Source organism: Brienomyrus brachyistius, chromosome 19 (assembly GCF_023856365.1).
Source record: "Brienomyrus brachyistius isolate T26 chromosome 19, BBRACH_0.4, whole genome shotgun sequence".
Taxonomy (NCBI): Eukaryota; Metazoa; Chordata; class Actinopteri; order Osteoglossiformes; family Mormyridae; genus Brienomyrus; species Brienomyrus brachyistius.
Window position 1 is genome coordinate 14,144,152 of NC_064551.1, and position 18,963 is coordinate 14,163,114.

Consider the following 18,963-nt stretch of genomic DNA (forward strand, 5'->3'; position numbering starts at 1 on the left):
ACGCAGTGGTGAATGTGGCCCTTTAGAGAGGGTGCTGATTGGAGCTCTCGATCTGTGATCACGGCACATGGGGATGGCTGCCGATGATGTGTTGTACGAGAAATCTCAGATTCTGTGTCGAAATTATCCCCCTCCTCAAAATAAAAGATATAATCATCTTCAGACATTCAATCAAGTCTGGGGTGTTTTTTTTTTCTTTGGCTGGGAAATATTGTGTCTCAATCAGCCTTTCAGGAAATTAAATAGCTTTTGATTGAGTGAGATGCCTCAGTGTTTTTCGGCACCCTTCGCTCGCTCCCTTTTTAGCAAAAGTTTGCGCCCCCTGAGGAGCGCGCCTTCACGCGCCGGGCCGTGTCGACTTCCGTTGAAAACACCAGATGGTTGCAGGGAGAGGGTGTCGGACCTTTCTGTTACTGTAATGCAGTTTCCGTACAACTCCCTGTTAGAGACCGGGGATAAAAATGTTCTCTAATTATCACTGTGTGCCAAATTGCTAATAGATCCAATCGCTCTTTGTACGTATTTCGCTCCAATTTTGACAGCTGGTGTAGCCTGAGTCCCCCCAAAGTGCAGCTTATAGGCCATTCTGGGCTCAGGTACCACTGCATATTTGTGAAGGTCACACTAGGAGTAGCTGGAGACTCTACCCTGCATCTGAAAGCTTGGGGGGGGGGGCATTGTGAGCTGTCAGTTGCATCGGCTTTCATTGATTACATTGATAGGTTAAGCGCACCGATCATTGAGGGGCATCATGGTGGGCAAGTGGGTTGTGAGTTCAGCTGCCAGCCCTGTGCGTGTGGAGTTGCATGATACAGGGAGAACATGCAGTTTTCTTATTGCCCATGGGGTGTGAGTGTGTGCATCTGTGCACCCTGTGATATTTATATTACCTAATTTACCAGAATACCACATATCAACACTTATAGGTGCCATCAGTTTGTGCTGTTGTTGTGGTGCCTGTTTTTTCCTTCATTTCCTCCCATTTTCCTCCTCCTCCACCTTCTACCAAGATGCCACATCTTGGGATCTGACCATCTAGATCAGAGGCGGCGAACCTGATCCATGGAGAGCTGCTGGCGGTGCAGATTTTTTGGGATGATCAGCCAATAATGAAGCAGTGGTTCCCAACTCCAGCCCTGGGGACCCACTGTTATTGGCTGATTGAGACGTCACCCCCAAAAACCCGCACCCACAGCGGCCCTCTATGGATCAGGTTCGCCACCCCTGAGCTAGATGATTGTACCAGGTGGTCAGAGCTTCAGGCCTCTCCCATCCTGCCTGGAGACATCAGGGAGCCCCTCCCCAGGGTGCGGAGCTGGCGAGGCAGCGGATCACCACCGGCTCCTGTCTCCCCCTACAGGCGAAGCTGGTGGTTAGGAGCGATGATTACCTCCGCGGCATGGACGGCACAATCACCGAGCTCCGCGAGCAGGTATCCCGCCTGGAGGCGGAGCGGGAGTCTGTCCTGGGCGCCGTGGGGGCAGAGATCGACTCCGCCTGCCTGGCGCTCTCCAGGGAATCGGAGAAGCTGAAGGTAGGCCCTGCGCCCCACTCCAGGTTCGGTCAGGCACAAGAACGACACCCCCCCCCCCCACTCCCATCTTCCCGCTGTTTTCGTTTAGTCACCGATGCTGTTCAGCACTTCCCTGTCGTGTTTAAAGTTCCTCTGTACAGCTTTGCTCCCTGCCTCTGCGGAGCAGGGGGCCGCTTTTGATCTGCCAGAGACGTGGCCTGTCGCCAAACTGCCGCATCCTGCTCCCTGTCGTCCCACCTCCTTTGGTTCCACCCGCCTTCGCTCTGCCGGCTTCAGAAGGAGTCTCTCAGGGAGCGCAGACTGTGTAGCGGGGGTGCGGTAGCGGGGCCGTGAGCAGAGCGCCGGGCCGCAGCGGCGACTGACAGCGTGGGCCGGCTCCTCTCGCGGACGCAGCCCGAAGCCTCGTGGCGCCGTGGGATGCTAAGTCGCCGATTTGTAGTCCCATAGCAGATGTGGGCTTCTAGTGTTAAACGGCTCCCCTCCCCACTCATCCATCCACCCACCATTGTCTTCTGCCTTAGGATGCTCCGTAAATCCCGGCTTTGAGCTGCTGCTTTCACACCCGGTTTCCCAGCCTCCTGTGGGCCTCCTTTCTGGGACTCCCAGTCACTGACTCATCTCTGTTTGTAGGGTTTCCCAGTGAGTAGTTCTGAGCTGTGGACTAAGCCTGGCGATCCAAGCCTGACTGCTTAGGCCTCAGTTTACAAAGCCTGGACTACTGCTGGACAAAGGCAGCCCCCCCCCCCCCCCCCCCACTCCGGGGATATGACCCCCTTATGCCCTTTTCAAACCAAAGTGTTTGAGTATTTCCCTGCATTACCGCTATTAGCCAGTTAGTACTGAATCCAGGCCCGTTGTCATTTTAAAAAATAAGCAGTTTTTCGCCTGTTTCGAGTTCCTGAATAAGTGGTGTGTCAAAGGCAGTAATTTGGAAAGGATGTCAGGCACCTGCTGGAGGTGTACTGCTGCTCCTCAGTCATAGACCTGTCATTTTAATGATCTGCTGAGGGCTGCCCTGGAACGATCGATGGAAGCAATTTTTCCTTCTTGGTGTTTTAATTGAAAATTCAGGCTGTATCAGCATTAGGACTGCATGAATATTTAATGGAAACAGGCTCCATTATTCAGAAAATAAATTATTTTTTGAGAATTAATATTTCTCTTTTGAAATGGATTTTACGCCCATATGTAGTCTGGGAAAATGTGTGCTGAGTACTGTTGCGTGTATTTTTCATTTGACATTGTTAAGTGCGTCGTTTTGTTTGAGCGTCACCCTGTTGATTTTGCTTTGCGATTATTTAAAAGCAAATCTGTAAAGGTCATCACACAGTTTAGAGAATTAGTTAAATTTACCCTGGGTCTGTGAGGCGAGTATTGACGCACGTAATTTGATCACTTGTAAACCACAGCATGGGGCTCAGTTGAAAGAGTGACGCTTGTATATTGTTTTGTCAGGCAATCTCCCTGAACCCTGGCCTTCAAAAGGACCCCCACCGCTGGCTGGCTGAGACCAAGGTGTGCCCCCCTCCCCCACAGTGACTGATATCAATTTGTAACTGAGCTTTGTCCTACTAACTGCCTGTATCTCACAGACATGGAAGCTTTTTTCATGTATGTGAAGCATTTGCTGTGTGAAAAATGCACGTTTTAAACTTTTTTTTAACTAAAATGTGAGAATTCAGATCACAACAAAAGATGACAAAACAACAAAGATGAAAAATTAAAGTTTTTATGCAGGAGTTAGCCACGTGCAGCCATGCTTGGTGGTGGATGCATGATCTTGTGTGCCGTGGCTGATTGGCAGGTCACCTGACCACGTGTGTGCACTGGTTGGCACACACGGGTTGCGTTGCTTGCCCATGCTGATTGGCTCCAATGGGTCACGTGACCATGCATATGCCTCCACTGGTTGACACAGATGGGTCACCTGACCATGTTTGTGCCCAGACCAGGTAACACACATGGCTCATGTGACCATATGTGTCCGTGCTGATTGGCTCAGACGGATCACCTGACCATGTGTGTGCTCACACTGGTTGGGACAGACCAAGCTGCAGTGGCTCCGTGAGGAGGTGAAGGAGCGCGAGGGCCGGGAGAGAAAACTGCGACGCCATCTCCAGCAGGGACGGGAGCAATTGAAGGGCCTGAAGCAGAGCAGAGGGGCGGAGCAGCACGTCCTCCTGGAGCGTGTCGCTCAGCAGGAGCGCCTCCTGCAGGGCGTTCAGGGAGAGAAGAGAGGTAGGGCCATACATGTCCACACTCGTTGAGCAAATACCTTCCTTTACATATAGTTGCCCCCTGGTGGCTGCTGTGCATATGACAGGCGGCTGCAGCTGTCATTACACACCATATAGAGGGCGTATTGCGAGTAAAACTGTATCCTCACTCATCTCCTTTTATGAGTTCTGCTTGGTTCCTGTCCATCGCTCTCTCCATCAGCACCTTCCACGTTTATTCTGTTTTTATCAATTGCCTCAATTATCCGTAATGTATATGTTTCTCCTCATTCTTGGAAGGACGGAGTGCAATATGTTGTTGAAAAGAACAGAAGGCCGGCTCAATCTGTGAGTGAAATGTAATCATGTGAGCCCACGCTGCGGATCCTCAAGGCAAATGTTTGTTTCTCAGAACAGAGGCTCTTTGTCAGAGTGACCATCGCAGGGGCTCATGCAGGCTGCTAATCAGCGGCTAAATCCACAGAGCATGTTTCTAAAGTGCTATATATATATATGTGGTGTATGCTTTTGTTAAGTGTAGCTTTGTGTGTGTTAAGCACCATTTGGAAAAATGTCTTCAGGTAGTTTCGGTCAGCTTTGAAGTTGCCAGCTTCTCTGAGCCTGTTCCATGCTCTTTAAATCCTTGGAAAGTAGCTACAGCTTCCTAGCCTGGAATCACCCATCCAGCCAGCAGAGGAAGTGTATCGTGTGGGGGTGCCAGTGCGGCCTGTTCAGGTCGCCGTAGCGGAAATGGGGCTCAGGCGGCAGGGCTGAGTCTGAGGGTGAGTTTGGGGTAGAGCTGATGCGGAGAATGAGGTCAGCATGGAGGAATTTTTCCTAGAGCCCCCCCCTGCCACACCGATGAAACCCGCCCACTCTCCCCTCCTCCAGTGCCCTATGAAGCCCCTCCCCTATTCTCGTCTTCCTCCGGTTTCCGTGACGGTTTCTCCATCTGTGTTGTCTTTCCTCTCCTTGACATTTTAACGCCCAGATCCTCCACCCTATTGAGTACACAGAATCCATTACCGCGTTCTGGCTGCCGGTCTCAGTCACGGAACGGTGATCAGGTGACACACCCAGCGGTCCGGTACGGTCACGCCAAGGTCCCTCGCTCCGTTCGCCCCCTGAGTTTGGTCCCGGGACACCGATTTTCAAATTCAGTACCAGGATAAATGTACTTCACCTTTGCCTGTCTCTTTGAGCACCTTGTCCGCCGCCATTCCCTCTCTTTAACATTGTGACGGTGGAAGGTTCCGGAAGTCCCCGTCGAGACTCTCAGGCAGGCCCTTCTTGCCCACGATGGGACAGAATGGGAGGTCTCCAGATTAAAGGACTTGCTTCAGTGGTTTCCGCTGAGGATTTGATTAAATTGGCATTATGGCCGAGGATCGGCGTGAAGGTGGGATCGCGGGTTATGGGCTGGCGCTCATTGAGGCGGATTGAACCCGTCTGATGTCCGTGACGAGAGGCACACCTGTTTAGGTATTCCCAGTGCTCCCGTGGCCTGGATCAATGGGCAATCTCAATACAAATGAGTCCACATAAGATTGCCCTTTTCCTGATTGAATATCGAATGTGGGAGTCTTCCTGTTCGTCGCTTTCTTTCATTTCCCCCTCTCTTCCTTGAAGTCTGTCTCGACGGCACAAAGGGAGCGAGAAAGCACAGTAAATAACCATTCATTCCTTTTCAACCCCACCTGAAAGGCTTTCAGCCAGTGCCCCGTTTGATCAACACAAGCCCTAAATGCACGAGCTCCGTCTTCAGACCTCCGGGAGACAGAGCCGGAGAAATGAGGCGCGGACTGGGCGCCGCAAAGGCTGAATGCCGCATGTTTGTTTTCAGTTGCAGGGTATTCATCCGTCAGAGGGTGCGATGTCTGTTTCCCGCACGGCCGCGAGGCTGCTGCTCTCGCTGTCTCTGCTCGAGTAATACACCTTCATCTGTACAGTCGCTTTCTACATGATCGATTGCCTGCAACACAAACGGTTTGTCTTGTACGAGTCTATCCTCGGTGTTTACCTGCTGGCGACGGGGTATATGCTGAGCTGAAGGCCGTCTAAGCTTTCGTTTGTGGTGCGCTGTTTCAGTGTAAAGCCGCACTGCCGCACCCCCACACGTGCTCAGACAGGCTTCGGGAGGAAGGCCCGTCTGCCCAGACTCTGCAGGCTTTAACTTTAGTTGAGGAGTGCGCTGGCGTATTCACAAGTGTAGCGCTTCTGCATGATGTCTGCCGCTGTGTTGTTCCTTTCCATGCCTGTGCACACACCTGCTGGCCTGAACCCATCACGTCCAAACTGTATGCTTCCTGTTTTGACCATTCATACATGGAATTCAGAAGTAGTCAATTTTTTTCCTGTGATGATTAAGTACAGACTCGGTAGGTTATGGGTTTGAATCCCACTTGGGCTGTGCATGTGTGTCTGTCAAATTGAACTGGTACTGACCTCATGGACTTCCCTTTAGACTTGCTTCCTCCCGGTTAATTGCTTTGATGTTTCATACATTTGTATTTTATAATAATGAGACTTAATTGATCTCTGTGGGGAAATTCTCTTTTCACCTACCCCGTCTTGCTCTCCATGACATACAGACACATATGTAGGTGAGAACAAGCTTGGCAGCGAAGGGCAGCCACCTGCAGCAGCGCCCACGGAGCTGGGGGTTAAAGGGCCTTGCTGAAGGGCCCACAGACGTGACGATTCTGCCAAGGCCAGGCTCGAACCGGTGACCTTCCGATCACAGGCACAGAGGCATAGCCCACTGAGCCACATGCTGTCCCCCTAAGCATATGCCTCGAAGCAACATACCTTTTTAAAAAAGTCAGGTCAGTCTGTCTCTGGAGCAGATGGGGGTTAAGGACCTTGCTCAAGGGCCCAATGGTGACATCACTCTGCTGAACCTGGGTTTCGAACTGGCGACTTTCTGATCACAGACACAGCATCCTTACCTGCTGAGCCCTTCTGTTCCCCCTGAAATACTTAAAGAACTGATCAGAGAACACAATTTTCATGTGTGCCGTGTGCCCTGTTGCTCTTTCATAGAGACCCAGCTGGATTGATGTGGTTTTCTGTCACTATCAGAAACCCTGACGGGGCCCTCAGCTGCAGGGTGGTAAGAGGCATATTCACAGCGCCGCCCTAGTGGACATCATTTGTTTTGGTAGCACTGCCACGGAATGCGGTGTCCAAATGCCTCCAGATTCATTTTTTTTTTATAATCTCAGGAATCTCATAGCTGGCGCAGTAGAAAAGCTCTGGATTTTTAACACTTTCATAGCGTAGCATGGCTAACAAAAAAGAGCCCGAGATCCTTGAGGGCTGCGCGCGGTGAATGTGCTGTTTTTCATTTCGGCCTGACTGTATGCTGGTGATGCACCATGTCCTGTTGTTACACCGTTACAGTACTCGCTGGAAAGCCCTGATTCACCTGCGGCTTTTTACCAACGTCTCCGTATGAAGCATTCTTCTACATGGCTCTCCTCGGGTGGATAACCAGCCGTGCAGGGAGCTCTTGTAAGGGCACGGGTCTCACTGTCATGTAGGGTTGCGTTGAAAAACGGGTGGATCGAGAGGCTGATTTTAGCAGTGCAGATGAGCTCAGATACTCACTGCCGTAACGGGTTACTTTGCTAGACTTCCTCATAACCAAACCACGCCTCTTTGCTCCTCAAATCCTCAAAAAGTGTCCTTTTATTGTGTATGAACACCTTTAATCTTAGCCAGACTTTCTACACTGGGAGTGACTCTTGGTTGTGTACAGCCATTTCTTTCACATGGCATGTAGCGTGTTCACGGTGCACTTTTCACGCTGACTGTCTGGCTCTGTGACCGGTTCAGAAATATCGGCAAGGGATAGTCAATGTTTATCGGCCCGGGACAGATGAGAAATCGATTGCTAAGGGTTTATTAAGGATAGTCAATATTTACCGCTGCGGGGCAGAAGAGGAATGGATCTGTAAGTGTTTATTAGGGAGAGTCGATATTTATCAGTTCAGGACAGAAGTGGGGCAGATCTGTAATGGTTGCTTAGGGATAATCCATATTTCCTAATCCAAGACAGAAGTGTGACAGAATCGTCTGGGTTGGTCAGGGACCCTTGTGTAGCAGCCAAGCCACTTTGAGGTTTACAAACTGAAACCCACATGGTGAGTTTACCAAAGCATTGTGATATTTGTGACGCAATAATGAATATTATGTGAATATTCTGGAATTCTGGAATTTCCATTCCTGCAAGCAAACTTCTGCCGGCGAGCAAACTGTTTACTGAACACATAATCATCCTTGTAATTAGCATCGCCCAGTGACTGTTTTGAAGGACATCTGTTAGTTTTTAAGTAGCATCCACTCAAGTGAGTGTCATCACTGCGGTCACTTTAGGGCAGTTAGGGGCGGAGACTTAACGCCTCTGCAGGGATACTTTGTCGAAGGCTGGAATTAATGTGGCAGGTGCTTGGATGGTCGACTTAACAGGGCGGATGGTGAAACGGCTGGCTTCCTCAAACGACCACACCGTATCGCAGTTTGCAGGTTCAAGTAGGGTTCATAATAAGCTGCAGTGTACTGTCATTAACACAAGAGGGCGCTCTGCTTATTGCTGCATGGCGACAGGCCCCTGTTGGTGGAGCTGATGCGTTATTGGCCTTTAGCATATGAGTGAGCGTGCTGTTCCTGCTCCTGCCGTGGTTCTCCTTTAGTCCCGGCCCCTGCAGTGCCTCCGCCGTCCCGCACGGCATGCTGATCGATGGTACCTGTCACTCACATGGCCTGTATATGCCTCGCTTGCCCCTACCCGGGCTCCTCACACTCACTTTCATTAGATCGCCCGTCCTTAAGGGCCGTCCTCCTGCCTGCGCATCGCCGGTTGCTCTTCCGTTCCTCCCGCCTCCCCCCTAACCCCACCGCTCTGCACTTGTTTTACGGCGAAATCGTTACCTGTCACGACACGTCCCCGTGATAAAGCGCGGGCCGTCCGCTTATCGGCAGGTCTGACGCGGCCGTCCGCGGCACCCGTGACAGATAAAGGCATCAAAAGACCCCATCCTCCTAAACGGCGCGTCGATGGCCCGTGAGCTGGGAATCATTTTCCGGCAGAGCGGCCTGCTTCCAGCACCCCGCCCATCTTGTGCGGTGCGGCGGTGAAATTACAACTTTCCGTGCAGCGATTCTTCCCCGAGCCAAATGAGCACAGTTGGCAGCCTTGGGGGAAGGTGCACCTTCCTTAGTAATGTCAGAGGGGGAGGCCAGCACTCCGTGACCCAACAGGGGGCGCTGTGTGGCTCAGCAGGAACGGGCTCCCTGAAGGTTGCTGTTTCAAATCCAGAGGTCAGCAGAGTGAGGTTACTGTTAGAGCCTGCTTCCTCAAGCGCACATCACTGGATAAAAGCATCTCTTACATAATAAAATGTAAATGTACCACAGTGTTGCAGATGCATTTCCTATATATGTATTTGTTTATGTTTGGTGTTTTGCCGTGATTGGTTCACGCTTACGTGCTTTTGCTGATTGCTGAATGACAGAGGTGTGTCTTCTCACCCCGGGGCAGCGATCACGCAGAGGCACGTCTCTGATTGGTCACCTCATGGGCTGGCCCTTGGAAGCGATGTCGTCAAGGGGACACTGACTGTTTCACCCCTCGGCGCCGAATGGGGCGTGAATTCGGTGGGACGTTATGCTTTGGTTTTCTGAGACGTGACACGTTGCAGGCACACATTAGCGTCCCGGGGGAGCGTGTGAATCAGGGGAAGGGGAGAGCAGAGCTCAACCCAACTGTGTTGGGGTTTGTGTGGGGAACTGGCTCAAATTTTTAGGTGTCTCGGAGGTGGGGGTGCTATTTAATGCACGACACTGAGGGAACGGTGCTCTTCAGCTGTACAGAAACCATTTACCAGAGTTATTACAGGTTACCAACTAAAAAGGCGTCTGGTGGAAAATGCCAGAAAATTACATCTTTCTATATTTCCAGAAACTGCCGCAGTGAAAAGCTCAGGGCCATCAGAGGTATTACTGAGGGTGTTTTCTGAGTATCATAAAATTCTCATTATATTGGGTTTTTTTTTTTTTTTATCTAATGAGTGCCGAGCTCAGGTTATCTTTATCATGGCAGAATTTACCCCAGTACTCAGCCAGCTAAGAAATAGGCTTATAGTGTTTTCCGAAGTCAGCATCTTCTAGAAGGTGGTCGTACAAGTGACCCCCTCATGCGGGTCCGCGGTCCCGCAACTCTCTGGAAACCTCGCGGGCGGAAGAGCGTCTGTGGTACCGGGGGGGGGGGGGAGTGAGATGTGAGAGGCGTTGGTGCATGGACCATTGCGTCAGGCTGCCGGCGTATTGATTGGCTTCTCACCGCGGTGCATCTTTGTTTAATGGCACTCTCTAATTATAATTTTAATCGCCTTGAATTTCAAACTCTCTGGGAAAAAAAATCCATTTTCTAAGCAGAGCCACAATATGCAGACGGTAATGGTGTCCTACTACGCAGCTGAAGACGCCGGATCGAAAGTCATTATGCTCTCGCCGACCGCCCCCGCATCCCTGTGGGGAGTGTCGGAGTTCGGCGCCCATTTGAAGGGGGTGCCCCGCGGCGCACTGTCACCTCTGCCCAGCAGGGGGTCGGCGGTCACGGCCTTACTCTTTATAAAGGGAAGGCTGTAGGCTTACAGGCTGAGGTGGTGTGATCCTACCAGACCGCTGGCTTTTGGGGGGAAGAGAGGAGCATCCATCTGTAACGCACACTGACACGCTGGGGTCTCCTTCCCTGTGATCTGCGGTTTCTCACCACGACACTGTACTGTGATGGATGGGCTCATGGGTGGATGGATGGATGTTTGCAGTTGTGGGTCTTGGTGAATCAATGTATATATGAGTACTTCAGGATCTTTATAAATGGAATAATACTTTACCTATTTTCTGGGTAACATCCTTGAATGTAGCAAACATACAGGCAGCTTTCAAATGATGTACAACCTACATCCAGTTTACACAAAAAATATTCAAGATAGTTAGTTAACTCTTTATCTTTTCATTTATTTAATATGTGTCCTTTAGTCCGTATTGCTAGTATACTTTTGGCTCATGTGCTTTTGCTATATGGTGTCTCAAATGGTAAATCCGACTTTAAAGGTTTGACTTACGTAAGGGTTTGTGGAACAGATTACTTACGTCATTGGCAAACTGCCTGCATCAACGGCATTCTGAGCTTCCGGAAAGTTCAGTCCCCCCCTGTCCCCCTCCGCGTGCAACTGACGGCAGGTTGTCATTGCAGAGCTGCTGCAGGAGATGCGCAGGAAGGACGAGGAGATGAGGAGCCTACAGGTGAGCATCCCCTGTTCACGAGAGCGAGCTGCTGCCACTGTGCCACACCCCCGCCCCCCCCCCCCCCCCCCTCAGCGCTCAGCTCCTTATCACTGTATTCCCCTGTCTTTGCAGGATCGAATACTGGATCTGGAAATGGTAAGAGGACCTACGATGTTCAATGGTTTGTGTGATTTTTGTAAAATACCCCGTATTACAAATGTCTGAAGCTTTATTACACTGCTGCTTACATTCAGTAGTAGGTGTCCAGACTGTCAGGTATTGGTGATTTTATTTTATGCTGTGACATCATTTTATTAGGTTTCACGCATTTAAAATATTACCCAAAAAAGCTGACAGCTTCACCTTTGCTCATGTCCGGAAGGTTGCTTGTTTGAATCCCGTGCCTGCTGAGTAATATGGCCGTCGGGCCGCTGTACAAGCCCCTTAGGCCCTGTAACTGCCCCCAAAGTGCCTGATAAATGACTGGCCCAACATGTCTTACCTTGGACTTGCTCATCACCTCACAGGAAAACCTGCCCTAACAAGCTGACCTTTGCAGTCAAGGCACTCGGCCTTAATCTCTTATTGATCTTATTTACCTCTGAGAGAATGATTATAAAAACAGCAATAATTATATGTGGGATTGTTCAGGACAAAATACAGATCAAGATAGATAAGAGATGAACTTTAATTATGTGGAACTCACTTCATAACACTTATACATGTAAGTAATGTCAGAGTGTGGCCTGCCCTAAGACTGGTTTGTGATGTCATGTCGCCTGAGAGTATGCCTCCTGTCGGTATGGAGCCGGGTGCGAGACGTGCTGGATGCTTACAGCACAGCCTAACTGCAGCAATAATAAGACACCTGAGAGGCAGATTAGGCCTCCTGACTATATATATTAACGGTCCCGTTCGATCACTGCCGCTGACATGCTATTGATCGTCAGCCCTAACGGAGATCAGTTATTCTCAGCAGCTTCAACAGTAAAGGCCATTCTTTTATGAGACAGGCCTGTTTACGATCCAGAAGCTCCCCATTTTTAAAGAAAATGTTTACCCGGGAGAATTTGCGAGCGTGTCCGACCTTTGACCTCCCAATTAGCCTGTCGATATTTACATCAGGTCCTGTAAATTGCGGCTTCCTGGTCGAGTAAACAGCCATATCGTTAGGCCTGGCTTTCAGCTTGTGAAAGGAGCGGATTACTTCTGCAGCGTAAACGGAAAACGTGATCAGCTCAGATCAAACAGCCCTTTTTACTAAAGCTTGCGGACCTAACTGCCTCCGCACAGCCCCTCGCTATTCCCTGCTTTATCGGAGAGACAGCAGAGCTCGGCGCTTCACCCTGGATCAGCCGGCGTTTCTCTGCGGCGTGGCGTAACCCCATTCTTTCACAGGGCTCTCACTCCCCGGGAAACGGTGACTCCATTCCTCTGGCATGCTGTCGGCTCTGGGGCTCCCCTCATGTTACCGCAGCGCTCCTCAGGGATCGGTGAGCGTGCTAAAGCCGCAGAGGCCTGTCAGCCGAGCGCCATTTGTCAGGCTGCATGCTGCTGGAGCGCGTGTATCAGTCTCACTCTCAACCTTCAAGAAACACCTCACATCCATCTGTTCCTGCAACACCTCAACTAGCCCACTAATATATGTATTTTAATTCCCTTTAGAGTACAAAATTAGCCCTGGATCATCTGGAATCGGTGCCCGAGAAGCTGAGTTTACTTGAAAACATCAAGGACCTTGAGGTGAGAAAAGCAGCGGCTTTGTTTTATTGATGTGATAATTGTTATTTAACATTATGTAATAATGTTAATAAGGACTTGGCCCTTGACTTTGAGCTCTCCCCAGGAAGCCCTCACACTGCAGCCACTGTGCAGGTGGTTCGCTGGCTCGCTGTCTCGCCCGTCGTGCCGCGCACATTCCCACTCGCAGTGTGGCTCGCTCGTGTCTGAACAGGCAGGTTGGCCGGAGAGGGGCTGCGAGGCCCAGAGGGGCCCAGAGCCGGGTTGCGCAGCACCAGGCCGCCATTCGACAGCCAGGGTAACCTGCTTGTCAGCCTGACTGCTCTGGGTCTGGCTGCCTCTGGAAGCCGCACTGGATGCTCAAACACGGGTCGCCCACGTCCTGCTCAGCCCCCCTCCCTAACAGGAGCTGGGCGGGGCTGTACCGCTCTCTGCTGCTTTACTCTCACCTCCAGCAGGTTCAGCCTGGGGGCTGTGAGCGGCTTCTGATTTTATTTGTTTATCTCGTCCTACTTGGACATAATGGTTGGTGTCTGTGGACAGACACACACACAGTTCATGTATTCCCATTATTGTGGGGACCATTACTAATGGCATAACCCTAAGCCTAACTGTCATAACCCTAAGCCTAACTATCATAACCCTAAGCCTAACTATCATAACCCTAAGCCTAACACTAACCCTAAGCCCTACCCAGCCCTAACCTTACATAAGTAACCAAACAAAATACAAAACCTTTGCCTGTTACTGATTTTTTGTAAAATTGAGGTTTATATTGTGGGGACCTGAAAACTGTCAAACTAGTAACAGGTTTTACTGGACTATTGGGACATTTGGTCCCCACAATGCGGTAAATGAAACTCATACACATTTGATGATGGCATGAGCTCGGTGAATGTGCTTATGGACTCGTGGCTTCCATTCCCACACCCCCTTCTGTGTGTCGATTCTGCACGTTATCCAGTGTGTGTGTGTGGACCTCCACTGAATACTCCGGCTTCCTCTCGCAGTCCAAAGGTACGTGATTTACGGGAACCAGCATGGCACCCAGCACCGGGGGCCCCCTGCCTCACTGCGAACTGGTACTGGCAAATCGGTTGTTGGCTGGATGGAGCGAAATAGGCTAGCACTAAAAGCCGGACGGTCATTTCATAATGCTTTTGTATCTGAAGCCAGTAAAACGTAGCAGCCGTCTTCGCATTAGCATAGTCAGTACCTAAATTGCTTGGCTGCACTGCACTGCACTGCACCACACCGCACTGCACAGCCCCAGGCTCGCGTCACCTCCGTCTTGAGGACCCCCTGCTCCACCCGTCTGACCCAGGGGTCTGTCCGCAGGAGTCCCAGCGCCAGCGGGAGGTGGTGGAGCAGCGTTATGCCAAGTACAAGGAAATCGTGTGTGACCTGCAGCGCCAACTAGAGGAGTCCAAAAGGAGGATCCAGGAATACAGGGTATGTGGATTTATTGTTTTACCCATAATGCACCAGGCATGGTTTCACTCTCTATAAGGAGGATATTTGCTGATATATTCCTCTCCTTCTTTGTCATTTTCTTTCATTTCTTTTCTTCTATTTCCCCTGTTTTTGTATTATTCTGGCTTAAAGATGTTATAATGTATCACAACACACCCATGTTGTGAAAGGCGCTATATAAAAATAAATTAATTTTAATGAATTTGCACACATTTCACTAGCTTTTATTCTCTGTCCTCAAAGACGTATTACTGTTTTTTTCCCCAAAACATCGTTGATTTTAGAGTATTTTCTGTCTGTATCCTTGCTGGTTATACTATCAAAGGAGAGGCCTTATTGTTCGCAGTCCTGCTTGGCTGTTTCTTCTGGAGTCTAGCTGTGAGATGCTGACGCTGGTCATATTACGATATTCCCCTTCCTAGCAGCATTACCCCCTGGTGTTTAACCCCCATCTGCCTTTAAAATAGTGCGATCCGTGGCTAAATGACTTGCATAAGCATCAGTAGAAATTGGATCGGCCTAATTGCCCGTAGGCGGACAGAAAGTGTGTGGGAGCTCAGCGTTCACGATGACCGTAAACTAACTCTGTGGTTGGAGCGCTGCTGCTGCCTCCCGTAAATGCAAGTGATTTGCCGAAAATAAACGGAAAGAGGGGGCTTTAAATTGCCTCTCATGTGGCCCCTCCCAGGCGCATTCATCGGTGCTGATTACCCCTGGAAGGCAGTCAGGTATTCTCAGAAGCTGTGTTGGTCGGCCCCAGCACCTCACCTTCGCTGTGGTTTTTCAGGATAACCTCTAAGACCCTCCTCCTTTTCCTTACGTTAAGGATGAGAAGTTAGACGCCATGTCCCGCAGCGTCCGATTGGCCGCCTTCTCGTCGTCCGTCGGCCAGAGCAGCTTCCTGTCCAGCACCCTCCTCACTGACAGCACTTGTGAGTATCAGTGCAGGCGATTATCTCGGACGAAGTCGTGAATTCTGAGGTGCGCGATGTCACATCCAACCAATCTCTCATTCGACCTACTGTACAGATCTCGGAACAAACATGGCTGCCACCACAAAGACGCTCTTGTTGTGTGTTGTTGCGTTATACTATTTGGAAAGAGATTCTTTGTTTTTGAGAGGCAAACAAGTCACAAACAAAAGAAACTAACAAGTCTGGTAAAAATCTGATATTGCATGCTAGGATACTGTTTACACTCACAGTATTCTCTAAATCAACAGTGTGCAATTACACTTATAACTATTAATACGTTTAACAAAATAAACATTTTAAAATATCCTCGTACAATAAAATTCTCTCCGACATCAACATCGGGAAGGGGCCATCTTTCCAACAGGAAGTGAAGTGTTCAACACATTGTCATGATGTTTTTCTCTGACTTGCAACTCGGAGAGAGATAATCGAACGCGGGAAAAGGTACCTGTTTCACATGAGGATTGTGGGAGTTGTAGTCCTCTGCTGCCCAACTTTACTACAGCCACTAGTATATATAGTGTAAAACGCATGTAATTGTCCTGTTTTCCCAATGGATTCTTGTTCATTGGTGTTTTTTCTGTATTTTTATCTTTGCTATGGACCTTAATTTTTTCAGTACAGATAAAATCAAATTGTTATTTTAATGTACTTTAACCAAAGGAATGTGTAATTACAGATCTTGCAGTATAAAAAGCACGTTGATCCCCCAAAGGCATTTCAATTAGAAAAATTCAACAAGCGATTTAACATACAAATGGTGCGAAGTGACTGCAGGTCGGGTCATGAATGAAGCGGTTCTGAAGCTTGGTGGATCAGAGCCGTGAGCATCAGGCTGTTTCGCGGGGATACAACCGCCATTCGGGCTCCGCACCTTACAGCCCGTTTACGGAAGCGAAGCCCCTTGGAGGCAGACCAGCAGGCACATGGTGGAAACGCTTAAATCCCTGCAGCCGTTCAGTCACGTGGCTTAAAAGCCATTTTATTAAGCGAAGTGCTGCTCATATCAGCTGCCACCGCTGAGGATTATGATGAATTCCCTTCACTGCCACATTTATAACCACCCCCCCAGTCGCCATTTTACTGGAGCTCTTTACCTTTAGGACCTCGTTCACTAGTGTAAGAGCGGAGCGTCTCTCAAGGGACCCGCATGTAACGTTAGCGTCCGGATCCCAACTCATTTCTTTAATCGCCACGCCCCCTGCTGTCCCTAGCACTTTTTGCAGTTCAGTTGCTCAGCTCCCAGAATGCATTGCTGTAGGCTGGAGGGGGAGGTGCTGGAGAGGCCTGACGTGTCTCTATCTGTGGATTCCCGCAGCACCGCCAAGGCGGCCTCCCTCCCCGGGGCTTGGCGGCCTGCCTGAAGACGGACAGCCCCATGTGCGTGGTGCCAAGGCTCTGCTAGACATCGGGCACACGTAAACCCCGTCTCGCTTCATCGCTAACTCGCGACTCTCTTCCCGGACCGCGGAAACGGACCCCCAGGCGCTTCCTACCTCAGCATGCAGCCAGTCTGGATGGAGTGAATGGGGCCAAAGCCGGCCAATGCAGGGCTTACAGACCCGAAAGACAATGAGGGGGCCTTAAACGTCCCGATGGCTGACTTGCCGCATGATGCATCCTTCGAAGTGCCGTTTACTGTATTTTAGGGAGCGCCGTGTATCGGCATGTCAGGCCAGTCAAGCCACATTGCTGGGGCATGAAGAGTAGAGTAGGAAGAGGAGGAGGAGGATGGGGGCAGCAGAATCCTCTGGACGGACGTGGTCCCCAGATGTTCCTGCTGTCCACACAGGCTGGATCAGCACTTCTGCTCCCCACTCTGCTGTTACTTGCCTTTTTTATTAACCCAGACACTGCAGTGTGATCTGTTAACATTTGTATTAAATATTGACAATTGTTTTTTTTTTTTTTTTTAAACAAAGGTGCTTCAGTCAATATTCAGTGGTGGATACTGACATACTGTGTTGTTTACTGGGCTCTTTTTTATATATATAATGCTTAAAAAAAAGTGTTTTATAAATGGGGGAACTTGGAAAATCCTGGTGCCTTTTTCTGAGTCAGTTGTGTACCCCTCCTCTATTACCCTGTTGTATGGTGCCTGTGTGCTGCAGCTCTCTATGCAGAGGACTGAAAAACAAGGACCTCACATGTTTTTACAGCGACTTGATGTTATTGCTTTGCTTTGATCACTGTATTGAACTTGGTGGTGTTTATCCTCTTCGTTGCGTATGGTATATGTGTAAATTATATGTCTCACGTGCAATTTATTTTGCAAAGTTGAGAGAGCACAAAACCTGAAATTTTATGTTTTTGTGAAAAAGCTCACAGAACAAACACAAAATGAAAATTAAGCAGCCGGAGTCACCCCAGCACTCCTCCTTTTCCACCTCCTCTCAAGTGTAAGTGCTGTCACGAAACGGTTTGCGGTACACAGCTGGAGTCTGAAACACGGCCCTTTAGGAATCCGAGTGCCTATTTCCACAGGGAAACGCGCTGCTTTAGGAACCCGAGTGCCTGTTTCCACAGGGAAAAATGCTGCTTTAGGAACCCGAGTGCCTGTTTCCACAGGGAAACACGCTGCTTTAGGAACCCGAGTGCCTGTTTCCACAGGGAAACGCTCTGCTTTAGGAACCCGAGTGCCTGTTTCCACAGGGAAACGCTCTGCTTTAGGAACCCGAGTGCCTATTTCCACAGGGAAGCACACTGCTTTAGGAAGGTGACCGTCAGTGTTCACAGATGAACGCGTTTCTTCAGGAAAGCGAGCCTCTGTTTGCACAGGGAAGTACGCTACTTTAGGAATGCAAGTGTGAATTTTCACAGGTAAGTGTGCTCCTTTAGGAAAGTGAGCATCTGTTTCCGCAGTGAATACAAAACAAGCAAGCTGTTTGTCTGTCTCTAATCCAGTCTAGTGAAAAACCAACATTATTTCATTGGCTGCAACTAAGAAATAGAGTACCTAGCTCCCCTGTAACTCTGTAATTGATGGATGGATGGATGGATGGATGGATGGATGGATGGATGTATGTTGTAGAAATTAAACATAAGGGCTTTCCTTTCTCTAGTGGCTCGAGCCCCTTGAGCAAAGGGCTCTCTTCGTTAGTGGGTTGTGTTGACATCCCTGATTCGCACAGCCCAGCACACTCATCCCATCCTCTGTGACTGCTCTGCTTCAGCTCCCTGGCCCGTTGGTCCACATCTCACACGCGCACAAGCGTATGAGCCCATCTTCAGAGCGCTTTATTGCATCAGCTAAGGGCGGCTGCACCGTTTCCCTGCCGCTGCAGCACTCGCCTCCCGGTCGCCCAGGTTGCTCTGAGGCTGCGTTTAATTACAGTGCTGACTGTTGTTTCCACGCACAGTGGTCAGTTCTGGCCAGTGCTCTTTAATTACTGCTGACTACTGACCAAGACAGCTAGGCATTAATACAAATTGCATATAATAATCCCTTCAGCATTCGTTCGAGTGTAGATTTATGGTAGTGTGATTATGTGCCCATTTATGCGGAAGTCAGGCTGAGAGCACAGGGAACGCACTTAAATTGAAGCTTTTCTCAAGCTACACAAATACTTCCAAACAATTCAAAGGGTCTAGAGTACTTTTTACTGTAAGTGTTGGGTTTCTTTTTCCCAGTAAACATAAAAAATTGGACTGCAATTTAATACCAGGCTCATCTGAGACTTTATGGATAAACATTTTTGGTAGCATTTTGCATGTGTTTGCTATCAACAGAATT

General features: G+C 49.6%; 1 protein-coding gene across 4 annotated transcripts in view; it reads left to right on the plus strand.

The window, feature by feature from the left end:
• LOC125714914 (centrosomal protein of 128 kDa-like) overlaps positions 1–17,386 on the plus strand; it is a 39,221-nt gene extending 21,835 nt beyond the window's left edge. For all 4 annotated transcript variants that reach the window (XM_048985997.1, XM_048985999.1, XM_048985998.1 and 1 more), the window contains 9 exons: positions 1,361–1,534; positions 2,990–3,049; positions 3,580–3,772; positions 11,012–11,061; positions 11,176–11,199; positions 12,709–12,786; positions 14,122–14,235; positions 15,083–15,188; positions 16,549–17,386. In XM_048985997.1, coding sequence (XP_048841954.1) covers positions 1,361–1,534; positions 2,990–3,049; positions 3,580–3,772; positions 11,012–11,061; positions 11,176–11,199; positions 12,709–12,786; positions 14,122–14,235; positions 15,083–15,188; positions 16,549–16,652 — 903 coding nt within the window. In that variant the 3' untranslated portion in view covers positions 16,653–17,386. The remainder of the gene's footprint in view (positions 1–1,360; positions 1,535–2,989; positions 3,050–3,579; positions 3,773–11,011; positions 11,062–11,175; positions 11,200–12,708; positions 12,787–14,121; positions 14,236–15,082; positions 15,189–16,548) is intronic.
• Positions 17,387–18,963: the final 1,577 nt, after the last annotated feature.